At 40.1% G+C, this 20472-nt stretch overlaps 1 protein-coding gene across 1 annotated transcript in view; it reads right to left on the bottom strand.

Annotated features, from left to right (window-relative positions):
- Positions 1-20472, bottom strand: part of LOC121487083 (phospholipid-transporting ATPase ABCA3-like) — a 171405-nt gene that overhangs the window by 122219 nt on the left and 28714 nt on the right. The window contains exon 6 of the mRNA XM_041748529.1: positions 4643-4784. Coding sequence (XP_041604463.1) covers positions 4643-4784 — 142 coding nt within the window. The remainder of the gene's footprint in view (positions 1-4642; positions 4785-20472) is intronic.

Below are 20472 nucleotides of genomic sequence, written 5' to 3' on the forward strand. Positions count from 1 at the left end.
ACAGAGAGAGAGAGGCAGAGACACTGGCAGAGGGAGAAACAGGCTTCACACAGGGAGCCCGGTGTGGGACTCAATTCCGGGTCTCCAGGATCACGCCCTAGGCAGAAGGTGGCACTAAACCGCTGAGCCACCAGGGCTGCCCTGAATACATTTTATTGTTCCAAGTTCATTTATTCTTTCTTCTGTCATCTTCACTTCACTATTAAATCTGTCCTATATTTTCCAATTCTAGACTCTGTGTTTTATTCCTTTTTTTATGGTTTCTAATTCTCTGCTGAGACTTACCACTTCTTCCATTGTGTTATAACAGCCACCTTAAAACAAATTCTTATTTGCTAGTTCCATAATCTGAATTATCTTGGAATCTCAGTTGGATATTAAGACACAGTACACAAAACCACTGTAATAGTAATATGATATTGGTTTAAGAGTAGACAGACTAGGGGTGCCTGGGTGGTTCAGCACCTGCCTTTACCTCAGGTCATGATCTCAAGGTCCTGGGATCAAGCCCATATTGGGCTCCCTACTCAGTGAGGAGTCTGCTTCTTCTTCCTTCCTCCCCACTCCTACTCTCTTGTTATGTCTGTTGCTGTCTGTCTCTGTCTCTCGCAAATAAGTAAAAAAATAAAAAAATCTAAAAAGAAAAGCGTAGTTAGACTAGTAGGAAAAGAAGAGAAAATTTTAGGACAGATTATTTTAAATAGTTTTGGGAAAACTGTTTTCCTCTCTGCAGTAAAAAATGATATTGAATCTAGCCCAAACTACACACAAATGTTAACTCCTTCCTCATGGATTAACAACCAAGTCATAGAAGGAAAAACCATAAAGAGGAAATAGTAGAAGGATATTTTTGAATTTATGAGTAGAGATGGAGATGGACTTCTTAAATGAAAGTCCAGAAAAAGACCATGTGGCCCCCAAACAATAAATTACATCAAATTAAAGATTTCTGCACAATAAAGGACAGCATAGATAAAACCAAAAGTTGGAAAAAGATACTTGCAAAATTTAGAACCAACAATGTATCTGAAAATACATCAAACTCCTGAATAAATATAAATCTTTAAATAGATATATAAATAAAATGTGTGTTACATTATTTGAAACTGTGTTCTGTGGAAGGATTGTTGTTTCAAATTTTAAAATATCATAAAGGTTCATCTGTGGTAATATAACTGAAAGGTTAAGCATAGTTTTCTATTCCTCCCTTGATTCACATAATAGATTACCTCAATTTTCTACTCACTTCCTTGCCAATCCTAAGTTCTTAGTCTTTGTACCCGTGTCTTCCTTTGTTTACCAAGGATTCAGTCCTTCATCCTCCCTTCTCTAACATTCCCCCCAAATAATGTGGTATTAAGGAAATATAAGGGTATATATTACCTGTTCTCAAGTAATATGCTATTTGAAGTTGAGAAGTGAAATGACAAAAATAAAATCCCAACATCTGAAAAATTCATTTTCTGAAATATCTTGATCAATTATGTAAATTATTATTATTTTATTTATTTTTATTGGAGTTCAATTTGCCAACATATAGCATAACACCCAGTGCTCATCCCATCAAGTGCCCCCCTCAGTGCCCATCACCCAGTCACCCCCACCCCCCACCCACCTCCCTTTCTATCACCCCTTGTTCGTTTCCCAGAGTTAGGAGTCTCTCATGTTCTGTCTCCCTTTCTGATATTTCCCACTCATTTTTTTCTTTCCCCTTTATTCCCTTTCACTATTATTTATATTCCCCAAATGAATGAGACCATATAATATTTGTCCTTCTCCGATTGACTTATTTCACTCAGCATAATACCCTCCAGTTCCATCCACGTTGAAGCAAATGGTGGGTAGTTGTCGTTTCTAATGGCCGAGTAATATTCCATTGTATACATATACCACATCTTCTTTATCCATTCATCTTTCAATGGACAGATTAGATGTCCCAGATTAGGAAAGTTTTCAGCTATGATTTGTTCAAATACATATTCTGGACCTCTGTCCCTTTTGGCGCCCTCAGGAACCCCAATTAAACGTAGATTTTTCTTTCTGAGGCTGTTATTTAATTCCCTTAATCTATGCTCATGATCTTTTGTTTTTCTCTTTTTTTCTCAGTTTCCCTCTTTGCCATCAACTTGTCCTCTATGTCAGTCACTCGTTCTTCTACCTTGTTAACCCTCATTGTTAGGACCTCTAGTTTGGATTGCACCTCATTTAATTGATTTTTAATTTCTGCCTGATTAGATCTAAATTCTGCAGTCATGAAGTCTCGAGTCCTTTATGCTTTTTTCTAGAGCCACCAGTAGCTTTATAATTGTGCTTCTGAATTGGCTTTCTGACATTGAATTGTAATCCAAATTTTGTAACTCTGTGGGAGAGAGGACCATTTCTGATTCTTTCTTTTGAGGTGAGTTTTTCCTTCTAGTCATTTTGCTCAGTGCAGAGTGGCCAAAAACAAGTTGTATTGGGAATAGGAAAAAAAGAGAGAAGAGAAAGAAGAAAAGAAGAAGAAAAAAGAGAGAAGAGAAGAAAAAAGGGGGGGGGAAGCAAACAAAACAAAAAGAAGGGGGAGTATCCTCTGATTCTATATACTGTAAATCCCTCGACTTCATCTGGAACTTTCCAGTGCTGCTTGGTCAATAACTTGCTTTTCCCCTGCCCGTCTAGCTGGTCTTCTGGCGGAGGGGCCTGCTGTGCTGATTCTCAGGTGTGAGCACCTGGGGCAGCTACTCAGCCCCCTGCCTAGTGCACGGCTCAGTGGGAGTTGTTTATCCTGTTTAACAGCTTTTTATCCTGTTTATCCTGTGAGGCCATTGTGAGGCTCAGTGCCGGTTGTTTATCCTGCGAGGCCCCAGGAGGAACAACAACAGTGGCTGCAGCCAGCTCTTCAGCCCTAGAGTCTGCTCCCGCAGTACTATGGCAGCTCCCAGTCCACCTCCCAGTCTGCAGGGGCCTGGATGCTCCGGGGGCGGGGGCACCGATCTGCACAGCTTGGGGCCACCCAGTGGCAGGAGCATCCTTGCTGTCCTGTGCCCTCCTGGCCTCTCCTGTCCCAGGGAGCACTGGATCCTGGTCTGCGTCCCCCGGCGCCCTGAGCTCCCGGGCCTGTGCTGCTGGAATCACGCTCCCAGGCTGCGCAGCCCCCTCTGTGCAGAGCCGCCTCCCAGCTGCTCCTGGCCCAGCTGGTGGGTGCTTCCCTGCGCACTGCAGCCCTTTAGGGAGCTCAGCCACGGTGTGTGGCGCGCTCTCCCCCAGGGTGCTGGTCCTCTGTTAGTGCCTCTGGGAGTCTGAAGGCATCCCCGCCCCTCCTGGGCTCCTGCTCCAACTCCCTGCAAGCACCTTTCCCCGGGGGGTTAATTGGTGAAGTTCCTGCTTCTCTGGCGGGGGCTTTCCTGTCCTGGGGGCACTCGCAGTTGGGCCTTAGCCTGCTCCTCGTGGGGCCCCTCCCACTTGGATGCCTTTTATTTATTTATTTTTCGTCTTCCTACCTTGATAGAAGCGCGAACTCTTCTCACTATAGCATTCCAGCTGTTCTCTCTTTAAATCTCAAGCCGAATTCGTAGGTTTTCAGGATGATTTGAAAGTTATCTAGGTAGTTTGGTGGAGACAGGTGACTTGGGGACCCTACTATTCTGCCATCTTGCCCCCTCTATCTAAATGATTATTATACAATTTGGAAACATAGGCCACAGTCTTATTTGTTCAGCAACAGTATACAACAAAAATCAAAGATAAACTATGAGTGCTATCACTTGGAGATATGCATCCACTACCATATTAAATCATTTCTTCTATTCATGCTAAATATTATTTGGCTGTGTCTCTCATAACTTCCAGGAAAAAATTTCATACTGCTTTACCTACACACCAGGTCCTTAAAGACCTTTTTGCTTCCTGCTTGATTTCTAACAGCTTCATATGCATTCTCTATTCTAGCTATATAAATAAGGAAAGCAAACAAACAAAAGGCCCACGTGGTTCCCTGAATGTGGCATCCTGTCCCATATGTGTTCATGATTTACTTCCACTGCCTGGAATAATCCCCACTCATCCCCAACTAACTAAATACACATATGTGTAGATTCAGCTTAATCCTTAAGCTTAAATTCCTTCTTAGTAGACTTTGTCAAGATTATTTTTAATGACCGTCTAATAGGTTCATCTATTGTTTTACCGATTTTATGCTGTTCCCAACTTTTGTTCCTTCTGCTAGAATGTGCATAGCTTTTTTCTTCTATTAAATATTTGCTAAAGATAAAAATCTCAATAGTTGGTAAATCCAAATTCCACACTAAGGGTTTTTCATGTAAGATAATTTTCAAAATAAAAATCTGAATTAAAAATTACCATCACAATTTTAAAACTTTTAGATCAAATCATTAAAATTACACACACACACACACACACACACACAAGAATAGTCAAGTAATATCGATAAATGAAGGTGTTTGTATATGGAAAGCAAAACACTAAATCACAACTAATGTATAGGATTAAAACTAGTTTTGATAAAATATAAATTTAACTTAAAAAATTACAAGAACATATACATATACATGGGTATATACATCTATAAAATACACATATAGCCACATGTATAGATTATATGCAACTGAGATAATAAAATAAGCATGTTTAATTATTTGCTCACCAGGACCTCCTCCATCATCATAATTTACGTTCCTGGGTCCTACAGTGGGATAAGCAGGAAAGAGTAGGGATGTCTGCCAGCCTGTCCTGTCTGGCGACATCAAAGTTCTCTGTATCCTAACAAAACGCAGATGATACTCTACCTAGAAGTAGTGATAGGAAACAAATCATGCTTAAATCCATATAAAACTGAACAACACATTTAAAAAAAAGATAAATTAAGTCCAGATGGGAAAACATGTAGTTTCAAAGATGAGACTCATCTGATGTACAATGATTCTGAACACCTGGAAATGATAGTGACTGAAGGCACAGCCTAAGTCCTCTGATCATAACAAGATCTAAAGTCCTCTAAGAATATAGATAGTTCACAAAAAAGGAGATACATATATGGCTCATATGAAAAGCTTTTCCATGTCCTACAATGAAATAAATGCAAATTAAAATTACAGATACATGTCTTACCCATTATACTGGAGAAATCTAGAGTTTAACAACATGCTCTGTCAGTGAAGCTGTGGATAGGCACTTTAATACACTGGTTGTAGAATGCAAAATGGCACAACTATAATGGAGAACCCAGCAATGTTTAATAAAACTACATATGCATTTTTGGTTTGATTCAGCAATCTACTTCCAGGAACAGACTTGGAAAATCCACCTTCAACCATATAAAGGAGACATGCACAAGTTTGTTGTAACATTATTTGTCGTAGGAATATATGGGAATCAACCAAATTGCTCAGACACGGGAGATGGCACAAATTGCAGAATCTGTACACAAGAGAGACATACATATATGTTCAAGCTACAGTCAGAAAACAGAAATCACACTGATCATACTAGGTAACTAAAAAGGAAAGGAATTCTAAGGTATCAGGTAGCCACAGCAGGAAGCAGCCACCAGCCCTATAACTAAGGAAGTAAAAGCAAGGGTTTGGAATTATTAAAAATTATAAGCTTAGAGGAGAGATCCTGTGGGGCTGAAAACCAAACCTCCAAGAAAGTGGCACTGGTCAACTAGTGTTCTGTCTTACTGCTTAAAAAAGGGTCTTTGGGACTGGGATATACACTTCTGAGGAGGAGCTCCAGTTGTCCAGTCTTTCAGAGGGGGTGATGAGGCTGCTTTTAAAAAGTGTCAGGTAATCTGCAAACTGCATTTGGCTGCTTCCAGTGGAAAAAAGTACTACTGCCAAAATAAAGAAGTGATGCTGGAAGGTCTTTTATAGCAATTAAAGCAGACCAAAAGCCAACAGGGAAGCTCAAGTTTCTTCTCCCTTCAATCCCTGTCTCTAAAGTTTGCCTCTAGTGCCCTTTATTAGTATTATATGGAGATGACTAAAAAGCAGAAATGTACCTACAGCATCAAAGAGTAGAGTGAAGTAGGTCTACGGCTCAAAAAGAAACTTAAACTCACAAATAAATGATCAATTAATCTTTGACAAAGCAAGAAAGAATATCCAATGGAAAAAAGACAGTCTCTTTGACAAATGGGAAACAAATGGGGTTGGGAAAACTGGATAGCCACATGCAGAAGAATGAAACCAGACCACTTTCTTACACCATACACAAAAATAAGTTCAAAATGTATGAAAGACCTCAATGTGAGACAGGATACCACCAAAATCCTTGAGGAGAACACAGGCAACAACCTCTTCACCTTGGCTATAGCAACTTCTTGCTAGACACGTCACTGGAGGCAAGGGAAACAAAACAAAAGTGAACTATTTGGGTTTCATCAAGATAAAAGCTTCTGCAGAGCAAAGGAAATACTTACATACAACACCCAGTGGTCATCATCATAACAAGTGCTCTCCTTAATACCTATCATCCATCTAGCACATTGCCCACCCATCTCCCTCCATCAACACTGTTTGTCCTTAAGAAATCTTGTATGGCTTGTTTCCCTTTCTCCTTTGCTCCCCTCCTTCCCATATGTTCACCTGTTTTCTTAAATTCCACATATGAGTGAGATCATATGGTATTTGTCTTTCTCTGATGGATTTATTTCACCTAGCATAACATTCTGGCTTCATCCATGTCATTGCAAATGGGAAGATTCATTCTTCTTGAAAGCTGAGCAATATTCCATCATGCGCATGCATGTGTGTGTGTATAGATATAGATACCCATCTATATCTATATCTGTATCTAGATCTATCCATATATCACATCACTTTATCATTTCATCTGTTGATGGACACTTGGGCTCTCTCCATAGTATAAACATCAAGGTGCATGTATCCTTTGAATATTTATTTTTGTATCCTTTGGGTAAATACCTAGTAGCTCAATTACTAAATTACAGGGATGAAGGTAATGAAGCAAAACATAACTCACAACTAATGGTATAGGATTAAAAATAGTTTTGATAAAATATAATTTAACCTAAAAAATTACAAGAACATATACATATACATGGGTATATACCATCTATAAATACACATATAGCCACATGTATAGATTATATGCAACTGAGATATTAAAATAAGCATGTTTAATTATTTGCTCACCAGGACCTCCTCCATCATCATAATTTACGTTCCTGGGTCCTACAGTGGGATAAGCAGGAAAGAGTAGGATGTCTGCCAGCCTGTCCTGTCTGGCGACATCAAAGTTCTCTGTATCCTAACAAAACGCAGATGATACTCTACCTAGAAGTAGTGATAGGAAACAAATCATGCTTAAATCCATATAAAACTGAACAACACATTTAAAAAAAGATAAATTAAGTCCAGATGGGAAAACATGTAGTTTCAAAGATGAGACTCATCTGATGTACAATGATTCTGAACACCTGGAAATGATAGTGACTGAAGGCACAGCCTAAGTCCTCTGATCATAACAAGATCTAAAGTCCTCTAAGAATATAGATAGTTCACAAAAAAGGAGATACATATATGGCTCATATGAAAAGCTTTTCCATGTCCTACAATGAAATAAATGCAAATTAAAATTACAGATACATGTCTTACCCATTATACTGGAGAAATCTAGAGTTTAACAACATGCTCTGTCAGTGAAGCTGTGGATAGGCACTTTAATACACTGGTTGTAGAATGCAAAATGGCACAACTATAATGGAGAACCCAGCAATGTTTAATAAAACTACATATGCATTTTTGGTTTGATTCAGCAATCTACTTCCAGGAACAGACTTGGAAAATCCACCTTCAACCATATAAAGGAGACATGCACAAGTTTGTTGTAACATTATTTGTCGTAGGAATATATGGGAATCAACCAAATTGCTCAGACACGGGAGATGGCACAAATTGCAGAATCTGTACACAAGAGAGACATACATATATGTTCAAGCTACAGTCAGAAAACAGAAATCACACTGATCATACTAGGTAACTAAAAAGGAAAGGAATTCTAAGGTATCAGGTAGCCACAGCAGGAAGCAGCCACCAGCCCTATAACTAAGGAAGTAAAAGCAAGGGTTTGGAATTATTAAAAATTATAAGCTTAGAGGAGAGATCCTGTGGGGCTGAAAACCAAACCTCCAAGAAAGTGGCACTGGTCAACTAGTGTTCTGTCTTACTGCTTAAAAAAGGGTCTTTGGGACTGGGATATACACTTCTGAGGAGGAGCTCCAGTTGTCCAGTCTTTCAGAGGGGGTGATGAGGCTGCTTTTAAAAAGTGTCAGGTAATCTGCAAACTGCATTTGGCTGCTTCCAGTGGAAAAAAGTACTACTGCCAAAATAAAGAAGTGATGCTGGAAGGTCTTTTATAGCAATTAAAGCAGACCAAAAGCCAACAGGGAAGCTCAAGTTTCTTCTCCCTTCAATCCCTGTCTCTAAAGTTTGCCTCTAGTGCCCTTTATTAGTATTATATGGAGATGACTAAAAAGCAGAAATGTACCTACAGCATCAAAGAGTAGAGTGAAGTAGGTCTACGGCTCAAAAAGAAACTTAAACTCACAAATAAATGATCAATTAATCTTTGACAAAGCAAGAAAGAATATCCAATGGAAAAAAGACAGTCTCTTTGACAAATGGGAAACAAATGGGGTTGGGAAAACTGGATAGCCACATGCAGAAGAATGAAACCAGACCACTTTCTTACACCATACACAAAAATAAGTTCAAAATGTATGAAAGACCTCAATGTGAGACAGGATACCACCAAAATCCTTGAGGAGAACACAGGCAACAACCTCTTCACCTTGGCTATAGCAACTTCTTGCTAGACACGTCACTGGAGGCAAGGGAAACAAAACAAAAGTGAACTATTTGGGTTTCATCAAGATAAAAGCTTCTGCAGAGCAAAGGAAATACTTACATACAACACCCAGTGGTCATCATCATAACAAGTGCTCTCCTTAATACCTATCATCCATCTAGCACATTGCCCACCCATCTCCCTCCATCAACACTGTTTGTCCTTAAGAAATCTTGTATGGCTTGTTTCCCTTTCTCCTTTGCTCCCCTCCTTCCCATATGTTCACCTGTTTTCTTAAATTCCACATATGAGTGAGATCATATGGTATTTGTCTTTCTCTGATGGATTTATTTCACCTAGCATAACATTCTGGCTTCATCCATGTCATTGCAAATGGGAAGATTCATTCTTCTTGAAAGCTGAGCAATATTCCATCATGCGCATGCATGTGTGTGTGTATAGATATAGATACCCATCTATATCTATATCTGTATCTAGATCTATCCATATATCACATCACTTTATCATTTCATCTGTTGATGGACACTTGGGCTCTCTCCATAGTATAAACATCAAGGTGCATGTATCCTTTGAATATTTATTTTTGTATCCTTTGGGTAAATACCTAGTAGCTCAATTACTAAATTACAGGGTAGTTTTATTTTTAGCATTTTGAGGAATCTCCTCTGATTTCCTGGTTGACCCTTTCATCTTTTTTTAAAATTTTTATTTATTTATGATAGCCACACACACACACACACACACACACACACACACACAGAGAGAGAGAGAGAGAGAGAGAGAGAGAGAGAGAGAAGCAGAGACATAGGCAGAGGGAGAAGCAGGCTCCATGCACCAGGAGCCCGATGTGGGACTCCATCCTGGATCTCTAGGATCGCGTCCTGGGCCAAAGGCAGGTGCTAAACCGCTGCGCCACCCAGGGATCCCCCCTTTCATCTTTTAGCAGGATGCTCTTTAACCTCCACTTGTTTGAATTTCTTCCAAATTTCTTCTTGTGATTGAGTTCTATTTTCAAAGCATCATGGTCTGAAAATATGCAGGGGACAATCCTACTCTTTTGGTATCCGTTAAGACCTGATTTGTGACCCAGTATGTGGTCTATTCTGGAGAAAGTTCCATGTGCACCTGAGAAGAATGTGTATTCAGTTGTGTTTGGATGGAAAGTTCTGTAAATATCTATGAAATCCATCGGTCCAGTGTATCATTTAAAGCTCTTGTTTCTTCGGAAATGTTATGCTTGTAAGATCTGTCATTTGCAGAAAGCGCCGTGTTGAAGTTTCCCAGTATTAGTGTATTATTATCGAAGTATGTCTTTACTTTGGTTATTAATTGATTGGTATACTTGGCAGCTCCCACATTCGGGGCATAAATATTCATTATTGTTAGGTCCTCTTGTTGGATAGATCCTATAAGTATGATATAGTGTCCCTCTTCATCTCTTACTACAGTCTTTGGGATAAAATTTAATTTATCTGATATGAGAATGGCTACCTCTGCTTTCTTTTGAGGACCATTTGAATGGTAAATGGTTCTCCAACCTTTCATTTTCAGGCTGTAGGTGCCCTTAGGTCTAAAATGAGTCTCTTGTAGACAGCAAATAGATGGGCCTTGCTTTTTTATCCAGTCTGAAACTCTGCATCTTTTGATGAGATCATTAAGCCCATTCACATTCAGAGTTACTATTGAAAGATACGAATTTAGTGTCATCATAATACCTATTCAGTCCCTGTTTTTGTGGATTATTTCTTTGGGCATCCTCTTTCTTTAATAGAGTCCCCCTTAATATTTCTTGCAGAGCTGGTTTGGTGGTCACATTCTTTCAGTTTCTGCCTATCTTGGAAGCTCTTTATCTCTCCTTTTTTTTTTTTTTTAAATCTCTCCTTCTATTCTGAATGACAGCCTTTCTGGATAGAGTATTCTTGGCTGCAGGTTCTTCTCATTTAGGACCCTGAATATATCCTGCCAGCCCTTTCTAGGCTGCCAGGTCACTGTGGAGAGGTCTTCTTTTAACCTAATACTTCTCCCCATATAAGTTAGGGATTTTTTTTGGTCTTCTGCTGCTTTAAGGATCTTCTCTTTATCTTTGGAATTTGTAAGTTTCACTATGAAATGTCGGGGGTGTTGAATGGGTTTTATTGATTTTGGGGGGGGATCTATCTCCTGGATCTGAATGCCTGTTTCCCTCCCCAAGTTAGGGAAGTTCTCAGCTATCATTTGTTCAAATACACTTTCTGGTCCTCTGTCCCTTTCAGCGCCCTCTGGAACCCCAATTAAACATAGATTTTTCCTTCTGAGGCTGTCATTTATTTCCCTTAACCTATCCTCACGATCTTTTAATTGTTTTTCTTTTTTCCTCAGCTTCCTTCCTTGCCATCAACTTATCTTCTATGTCACTCACTCTTTCTTCTACCTCATTAACCCTCATTGTTAGGACCTCCAGTTTGGATTGTATCTCATTTAATTGATTTTTAATTTTGGCCTGATTAGATCTAAATTCTGCAGTCATGAAGTCTCTTGAATCCTTTATGCTTTTTTCTAGAGCTACCAGTAGCTTTATAATTGTGATTCTCATTTGGCTTTCTGACAATTGTAATCCAAATTCTGTAACTCTGTGGCAGAGAGTACTGTTTCTGATTCTTTTTTGTTGTTGTGAGTTCTTCCTTCTAGTCATTTTTCTCAGTGAAGAGTGGCTAAAAACAAGTTGTACTGGAAAAAGGAATGGAAAAAAGAGAAAAAAGGGGGGAAACAAAGAACAAAAAACAAAAACAAAACAGAAACAAAACAAAACAAAAACAAGGAAGGGTATCCTCTGATTCTATATACTGTAAGTCCCTCGACTTCCCCTGGAGCTTTCCAGCGCTGCTCGGTCAAGAACTGCTCTTCCCGTCCTTCCAGCTGGTCTTCTGGGGGAGGGGCCTGCTGTGCTGATTCTCAGGTGTGTGCATCTGGGGGAGCTGCCTTGCTTCCTACCAGGTGCACGCTCAGTGGGAGCTGTTTGTGAGGCCCCTGTTCCTTGTTGGCCCTGCTCTGCCCCAGGCACAAGGTGACACAGCAAGGAACAAGACTGGCAGAGGCCAGCTCTCCAGCCCTGGATTCAGTTCCGGCAGTAACTACTGCAGTCTCCCAGTCCACAGGGGCCTGGATGCTCTGGGGGCATGGGCGTTGATCTGCACAGCTTGGGGGCGCCTGGCGGCAGGAGCATCCTCGCTGTCCTGTGTCCTCCTGGCCTCCGCCTGTCCCAACGGGAGCTGCCGGATCCTGGGCTGTGTTCCCCGGCGCCCTGGGCTACGGGGCATGCACTGCTGGAATCACGCTCCTGTGGCTGCGCAGCCCCCTCTGCGAGGAGCCGCAGCCTGAGCTGCTCTTGGGGCCCCACCAGGCGCATGCTCCAGCCCTTTAGGGAGCTTGGCCTGGGGCGTGGCGTGCTCTTCCCCGGGGCACACTACTTCTGTTAGTGACCCCCGGGACCTGGGGTCTCCACTGCCCCTCCTGGGATCCTGCCCGAGTTCCCTGGAAGCACTTTTACATCTGGAAAGATTGGTAAAGTCCCTGCTTCTCTGGGACTGGGCTTTTCCTGAGCTTTCCTGTCCTGGAGACACTTGCCACCCAGCCTTAGCCTGGCTCCTTGAGGATATCCAGTATCCCCCACTGGATACTTATTTATTTATTTTTCTGTCTTCCTACCTTGATAGAAGTGCGAACTCTTCTCACTATAGCATTCCAGCTGTGCTCTCTTTAAATCTCGGACCGAATTTGTAGGTTTTCAGGATGATTTGAAAATTATCTAGGTAAGTTGGTGGGGACAGGTGACTTTGGGATCCTACCATCTTCCCCTGCCATCTTCTGCCATCTTGCCCTGCCCCCTCTACTTATGTCTTCTGTCCATTTCTTAACTGGGTTATTTGTTTTTTGGGTGTTGAGTTTGGTAAGTCCTATGTAGATTTTGGATACTAACCCTTTGTCAGATGTGTTGTTTGCAAATATCTTCTCCCATTCTGTAGGCTTCCTTTTAATTTTTTACAATCATTTCCTTTCCTGTATAAAATATGTGGATATTCTTTCCCAGTTTTTTTCTTTTAATAATAAGTTTATTTTTTATTGGTGTTCAATTTGCCAACATACAGAATAACACCCCAGTGCTCATTCCGTCAAGTGCCCCCCTCAGTTCCCGCCACCCAGTCACCCCCACCCCCTGCTCTCCTCCCCTTCCACCACCCCTAGTTCGTTTCCCAGAGTTAGGAGTCTTCATGTTCTGTATCCCTTTCTGATATTTCCTACCCATTTCTTCTCCCTTCCCCTCTATTCCCTTTCACTATTATTTATATTCCCCAAATGAATGAGAACATATAATGTTTGTCCTTCTCCGATTGACTTATTTCACTCAGCATAATACCCTCTCCAGTTCCATCCACATCGAAGCAAATGGTGGGTATTTGTCATTTCTAATGGCTGAGTAATATTCCATTGTATACATAAACCACATCTTCTTTATCCATTCATCTTTCGATGGACACCGAGGCTCCTTCCACAGTTTGGCTATTGTGGACATTGCTGCTAGAAACATTGGGGTGCAGGTGTCCTGGCATTTCGTTGCATCTGTAACTTTGGGGTAAATCCCCAACAGTGCAATTGCTAGGTCGTAGGGCAGATCTATTTTTAACTCTTTGAGGAACCTCCACACAGTTTTCCAGAGTGGCTGCACCAGTTCACATTCCCACCAACAGTGTAAAAGGGTTCCCTTTTCTCCGCATCCTCTCCAACATTTGTGGTTTCCTGCCTTGTTAATGTTCCCCATTCTCACTGGTGTGAGGTTTCTTTTCCACTTTGTTGAAGATTAGTTAACCATATAGTTGTGGGCCCATTTCTGGGTTCACTAGTCTGCTTCATTGGTCTATGTATCTGTTTTTATGCCAGTACAATATTGTTTTGATGATTATAGCTTTGTAATATAGCTTGAGAATCCAGAATCATGATGCCTCCAGTTTTTTCTTTTTTTACATCACTTTAGCTATTGGGGTCTTTTTCTAGTTCCATGCAAATTTTTAGGACTGTTTGTGCTAGCTCTGTGAAAAATGCTAGTGGTATTTTGATAGGGATTGCACTGAATGTGTAGATTGCTTTGGGTAGCACTGACATTTTAACAATAAGTGCCCTTCCAATCCATGAGCATGGAATGCTTTTCCATTTCTTTCTCTTCAATTTGTCATAAGTATTCTATAGTTTTCAGAATACAGATCTTTTACTTCTTTGGTTAGATTTATTCCTAGGTATCTTATTGTTTTTGGTGTAATTGCAAACAGGATCAATTCCTTTATTTTCTGCTGCTTTGTTATTGGTGTATAGAAATGAAACAGATTTCTGCACATTGATTTTGTATCCTGCACTATGCTGAATTCATGTATGAATTCTAGCAATTTTTTGGTGGAGTCTTTCAGGTTTTCTATATGGAACATCATGTCTGCAAATAGTAATACAGAGTTTGACTCCTTTGCTGATTTGGATGCCTTTTATTTCTTTTTGTTGTTTGATTGCTGAGGCTAAGACTTCCAGTACTATATTAAATAGTAATGGTGAGAGTGGACATCCTTGTCTTGTTCTTGACCATAGGGAAAATGCTCTCAGTTTTCTCCCAGAATATTAGCTGTAGTTCTTTTGTGTATGGCCTTTATGATGTTGAGGTATGTTCCATCTATCCCTAAAGGATGCTATATTTCTCAAACGCTTTTTTTTTGCATCTATTGAGAGGATCATTTGGTTCTTATCATTTCTTCTATTAATATGGTGTATTGTGTTGATTGATTTGCAAATGTTGAACCAGCCCTGCAGACCAGGAACAAATCCCACTTGATTATGGTGAGTAATTCTTTTAATGTACTGTTGAATTCAATTTGCTAGAATTTTATTGAGAATTTTTGCATCCATGTTCATCAGGGATGTTGGCCTCTAATTCTCCTTCTTAGCGTATTTATCTAGTTTTGGAATCTAGGTAATTCTGGCTTCTTAGAATGAGTTTGGAAGTTTTCCTTCCATTTCTATTGTTTGGAACAGTTTGAAGAAAATAGGTACTCACTCTTCCTTAAATGTCTGTAGAATTCTCCTGGAAATCCATCCAGCCCTGGACTTTTATTTGTTAGGAGATTTTTGGTTACTTATTTAATTTCTTTGCTGGTTATGGGTCTATTAAAACTTTCTATTTCTTCCTGTTTCAGTTTTGGTAGTTTGTAGGTTTCTAGGAATTTGTCCATTTCTTCCAGGTTGTCTAGTTTGTTGGCATATATTTTTTCACAGTATTCTCTCGTAATTTTTTATTTCTGTGTTTATCTCTTTTATTTGTGATTTTATCAATTTGAGTCCTTTCTCTTTTCTTCTAGACAAGTCTGGTTAGCAGTTTATCAATTTTATTAATTCTTTTGAAGAACCAGCTAATTAGTTTCACTACTTCGTTCTACTGTTTTTTTTTTTTTGTTGTTGTTGTTGTTGTTTATGTAGCACTTACTTATGCTCTTATCTTTATTATTTCCCTTCTGCTGGCATTAGGCTTTATTACTGTTCCTTTTCTAGCTCCTTTAAATGTAAGGTTAGGTTATGTATTGAGACTTTTCTTGATTCTTGAGGTAGGCCTGCAATATACATCTCCCTTAGGACTGCCTTTGCTGCATCTGAATGATCTTGAACTATTGTGTTTTCATTTGCTTCCATGTATTTTTTGAATTCTTCTTTAATTTTCTGGTTAACCTATTCATTCTTCAGTAATCTCCATGTGTTTGTGATCTTTCCAAATTTTTTCTGTTGTTGACTTCCAGTTTTATAGTGCTGTGGTTGAAATTAATCCTGGTATGATCTCCATCTTTTTGTACCAGTTGAGGGCTGAACTGTGACTTAGTATGTAATCTATTCTGGAGAATGTTTCATGTGCACTTGAAAAGAAGTGTACTCTACTGCTTTAGGATAAAATACTCTGAATAAATGTTAAGTCCATCTGGTCCAGTGTGTAATTCAAAGCCATTGTTTCCTTGTTGAGTTTCTGCTTTGTTTCTTTGTTTGTTTGTTTTAAGATTTTATTTATTTATTCATGAGACAGAGCCAGAGAGAGAGACAGAGAGAGACATAGAGACATAGGCAGAGGAAGAAGCAGGCTCCATGCAGGGAGCCCTACACGGGACTTGATCCCGGGTCACCAGGATCAGGCCCTGGGCTGCAGGCAGGCGCCAAACCACTGAGCCACCCGGGCCGCCCTGATTTTCTGCTTTGATTATCTGTCCACTGTTATGAGTGGGGAGTTAAAGTCCCTACAATTATTATATTATTATCAATAAATTTTTAAATGTTTATTATATATTTGGATGTCTCCAAGTTGGGGGCACAAATATTTAAAATTGTTATATCTTCTTAATGAACAGATTTCTTAATGCCCTTCTTCATGTCTTGAGTCTTTGGCTTAAAATCTAGCTTTTCTGATAAAAGTATGGCTATTCTTGGTTCTTTAGGTCTAAAATAAGTCTCTTGTTATGGTTGATATTTTTGACTCTGCTACTGTTCATACAGCCATTCTGCACTGGAAAAAATGACCAGAAGGAAGAATTCACCACAAAAGAAAGAACCAGAAGTAATAATCTCTGCCACAGATCTAATGGATATAGATTTAAGTAGCATGTCAGAGGTACAATTCAGGGGTACAATTATAAAGTTACTGGTAGCTCTTGAAAAAAGCATAAAAGATTCTCTTACTGCAGAACCGAGATATAATCAGGCCAAAATTAAAAATGCCTTAACTGGGGATCCCTGGGTGGCGCAGCGGTTTGGCGCCTGCCTTTGGCCCAGGGCGCGATCCTGAGGACCCGGGATCGAATCCCACGTCGGGCTCCCGGTGCATGGAGCCTGCTTCTGCCTCTGCCTGTGTCTCTTCCTCTCTCTCTCTCTGTGACTATCATAAATAAATAAAATTAAAAAAAAAATGCCTTAACTAAGATGCAGTCTAAACAGGATGTTCTGACAGCTAGGGTTAATGAGGCAGAAGAGAGAGTGAATGACATAGAAGACAAGTTGACATAAAGGAAGGAAGCTGAGGAAAAGACAGAAAAACAACTAAGAACCAATGAGGAGAAACTCTGGGAATTAAGTGATAGTTTGAGAAAGAATAATAATCATCTTATTGGGATTCTGAGGGTATGCAGAGACAGAGAGGATCAGAAAGTATTTTGAACAAATAATAGCTGAGAACTTCCCTAATCTGGCGAAGGAAACAGGCATTCATAACCAGGAGATAGAAAAGTCAAAATCAACAAAAACTGATCAACATCCCTAAATATAATAATGAAGCTTGCAAATTTCAGAGATAAAGAGAATATCTTAAAAGCAGCTTGAGAAAAGAGAGTCCTAATCTATATGGGGAGAAATATCAGATTAACAGCAGACCTATTCACAGAGACCTGGCAGACCAGAAAGGCTGGCATGATATATTTAGGATACTAAATGAGAAAAACATGCAGCCAAGAATACTTTATCCAGCAAAGCTGTCATTCAGAATAGGAGAGATAAAGAGCTTCCAAGATAGGCAGAAACTGAAAGAATATGTGACTACCAAACCAGCTCTGCAAGAAAGATCAAGGGGGCCCTGTAAAAGAAAGAGGAAGCCCAAAGAAATAATCCACAAACAGAGACTAAATAGGAATTACAATGACACTAAATTCATATCTTTCAATAGTTACTCTGAATGTGAATGGGCTAAATGATCCAGTCAAAAGACACAGGGTATCAGACTGAATAAATAGGCAAGACCCATCTATATGCTGTCCAGAAGAAACTCATTTCAGACCTTAGGACACCTTCAGACTGAAAATGAGGGGGCAGAGAAACATTTACCATGCAAATGGTCTTCAAAAGAAAACTGGGGTAGCAATCGTCATATTTGATAAATTAGATTTTAAACCAGACTCTAAAAAGAGATGAAGAGGGACACTGTATCATACTAAAGGCTCTATCCAACAAGAAGACCTATCAATCATGAATATATATGTCCCTAATGTGTGGGAGCAGCCAATTATATCAACCAGTTAATAACCAAAGTAAAGAGAAACATGGAGGGCAGCCCTGGTGTCTCAGCGGTTTAGCGCCACCTTCAGCCCAGGGCGTGATCCTGGAGACCCGGGATCGCGTCCCATGTCAGGCTCCCTACATGGTGCCTGGTTCTCCCTCTGCCTGTGTTTTGGCCTCTCTCCCCCTGTGTCTCTCATGAATAAATAAATAAAATCTTTTTTTTAAAAAAGAGACACATGGATAATAAGACATTTTTAGTAGGAGACTTCAACATGGCACCACAGCAAAGGACAGATATTCTAAGCAGAAGATCAGCAAAGTAAGGAGGGCACTGAATGACACACAGAATCAAATGGATTTCACAAATATATACAGATCATTCCATCCTAATGCAACAGAATACACATTCTTCTCAAGGGCACATGGAACTTTCTCCAGAATAGACAACAAACTAGGTCACAAATCAGGTCTCACCTGATACCAAAATACTGGGATAATTCCTTGCATATTTTCAGACCACAGTGTTTTGAAACTTGAACTCAAGGAGGGCAGGGCAATTCAAAAAAAAAAAAGGAGGGCAGGGCAAGATAGCAGAAGAATGGGAGTCCTCAACAAACCTGGTCCCACCAACTTATCTAGATAACTTTCAAAACATTCTGAACATCTATGAATTTGACCTGAGATTTAAAGACAGAACAGTTGGAACACTACCAAGAGAAAAGTTTTCGCTTCTAACAAGGTAGGAAGGCAGAAAAAAAAAAAAAAAAGAAAGAAAGAATCAAGTGGGGGAGGGGCACTGTGAGTAGCAGGGCTAAAGCAGAGCTGCGAAAGCCTCTGGGAAGGAAAGTCCAGCCCTTGAGAAGTGGGAACTTTAAAAATCTACACTGGATTTTTCCCAGATGGAAAAGTACTTAGCAGAGAAATCGGGCAAAATCCCAGAATGGGCAGTGAAGCCTTAAGATTTCCTGGTCACTATTAGAAGAGGGGGCCTGGAGGGAAGGTTACTGCAAACTGTGGTATGATATCAGTAAAAGGCTGGAGTGTGACAGCCTTCCAGGGCATTTGGGAGAAAGCCAGTTGGTTGGGCGGGCCAGATCTGGACAGAGGTGACTGTATTCCTATCTCTTCAGAGAGGTGGCCCCTGGGAGCACAGTTCCAGCAGCATAGGGCCCTGGATCCCAGGGCGCCCAAGCAGACAAATCTGGTGATACTGCATTCCCCTTGGGATAAAAGGAACTGGGAAGGGCACAGCACAGAGAGGACTCTCCTGCTGCTAGGTGCCCCCAAGCTGTACAGATCACCTCACCTGCACCAGCCTGGTATCATCTAGGCCAGCGTGGGCTGGGAGACTGCATTAGTTACTCGCCATGGAGCTGACTCCAGAGCTGGAAACCTGGCTGCCACCATTGTTTTTTTTTCCTCCTTGTTTCACCATGTGCCTTGGAGAGGCCGGCTGCCAGGGAACAGGGGCCTCACAGGATAAACAGCTCCCATAGAGCCCAGCACCTAGCAAGGTGGGTCATCTCTGCCTAGGCACAGACACATGAGAATCAGCACAGCAGACCCCTCCCCCAGAAGACCAGCTGGATGAACAGGGGAAGAGCAAGTTCTTGACCAAAAGCACTGGAAAACTCCAGGACCAAGGGAAAATCGAGGGAATATAGTATATACAACTAGAGTGCCCCCCTCTTTTAAAATATTTTTTCTCCTTTTTCCATTACAACTGTTTTTTTATACCAGACTAAAAATTTCCAATATGTTTTCTTTTCCCACCTTAACTACAATATTTTACCAGCTCTTCATTTTTAATTTTTTTCATTTTTGACTTTCATATTTCTACAATTAAATGTCTTAGATACATTTTTTACTTCTGGATTCCCTTCAACATATTAAATTCAATTTTGGGAGATATATGAGATATGGGTTTTTGTTTTGTGTTTTTTGTTTTCTCTGCCTCATTTTGTTCTACAATGGCAGAAGTTAATACCACAAATTTCTTCTTGTGATTGAGTTCTTCTTCTAAAACATGACCAGCATATACCCAGAACCAAGTGGAATACTGTGATGCTTCATTCTGTGGATCTTCATTCTGTGGATTATATTCTCTCTTCATTCCCATTCTTCCCCTCTCCTTTATCTCATTTATGTTTTGGTGGCCAATGTTGGAGCTTTCTATAAGTATTGCTGGTTTATATAAATTTGGGATTGAGCATCTTCTAATATAGAGAACAAAATATACTCAGAACCAAGAGGATCACCCTCTACGACCCCTCAGGTAGACTACATTCTCTCTCCACTACCATCTCTTACCATCACCATCTCCCAGATCCCTTCCCCTTTTTGTCTTTTTTCTCTTTTTCTGCTTTACTTTCTTTTTCTTTTATTCTTTTTCTTTTTCCACTTCTTTGGGGTTTTTGGCCTTTTATTTTTTACTACTTTGTTTTAAAATTTGTTTACCATTTTAGTGGTCCTTTTGTTTTATTTTCTTCTGATCTTCTTTTTAATTTTATGGTTTCTAACCTTGTCAGAATCATCTAGGGTGAAATTTACTTAGATTGCGGTGGATATTTTTGACTCAGCCTGCTCACACAACCATACTGCACTGAA

Source organism: Vulpes lagopus, chromosome 3, assembly GCF_018345385.1.
Source record: "Vulpes lagopus strain Blue_001 chromosome 3, ASM1834538v1, whole genome shotgun sequence".
Taxonomy (NCBI): Eukaryota; Metazoa; Chordata; class Mammalia; order Carnivora; family Canidae; genus Vulpes; species Vulpes lagopus.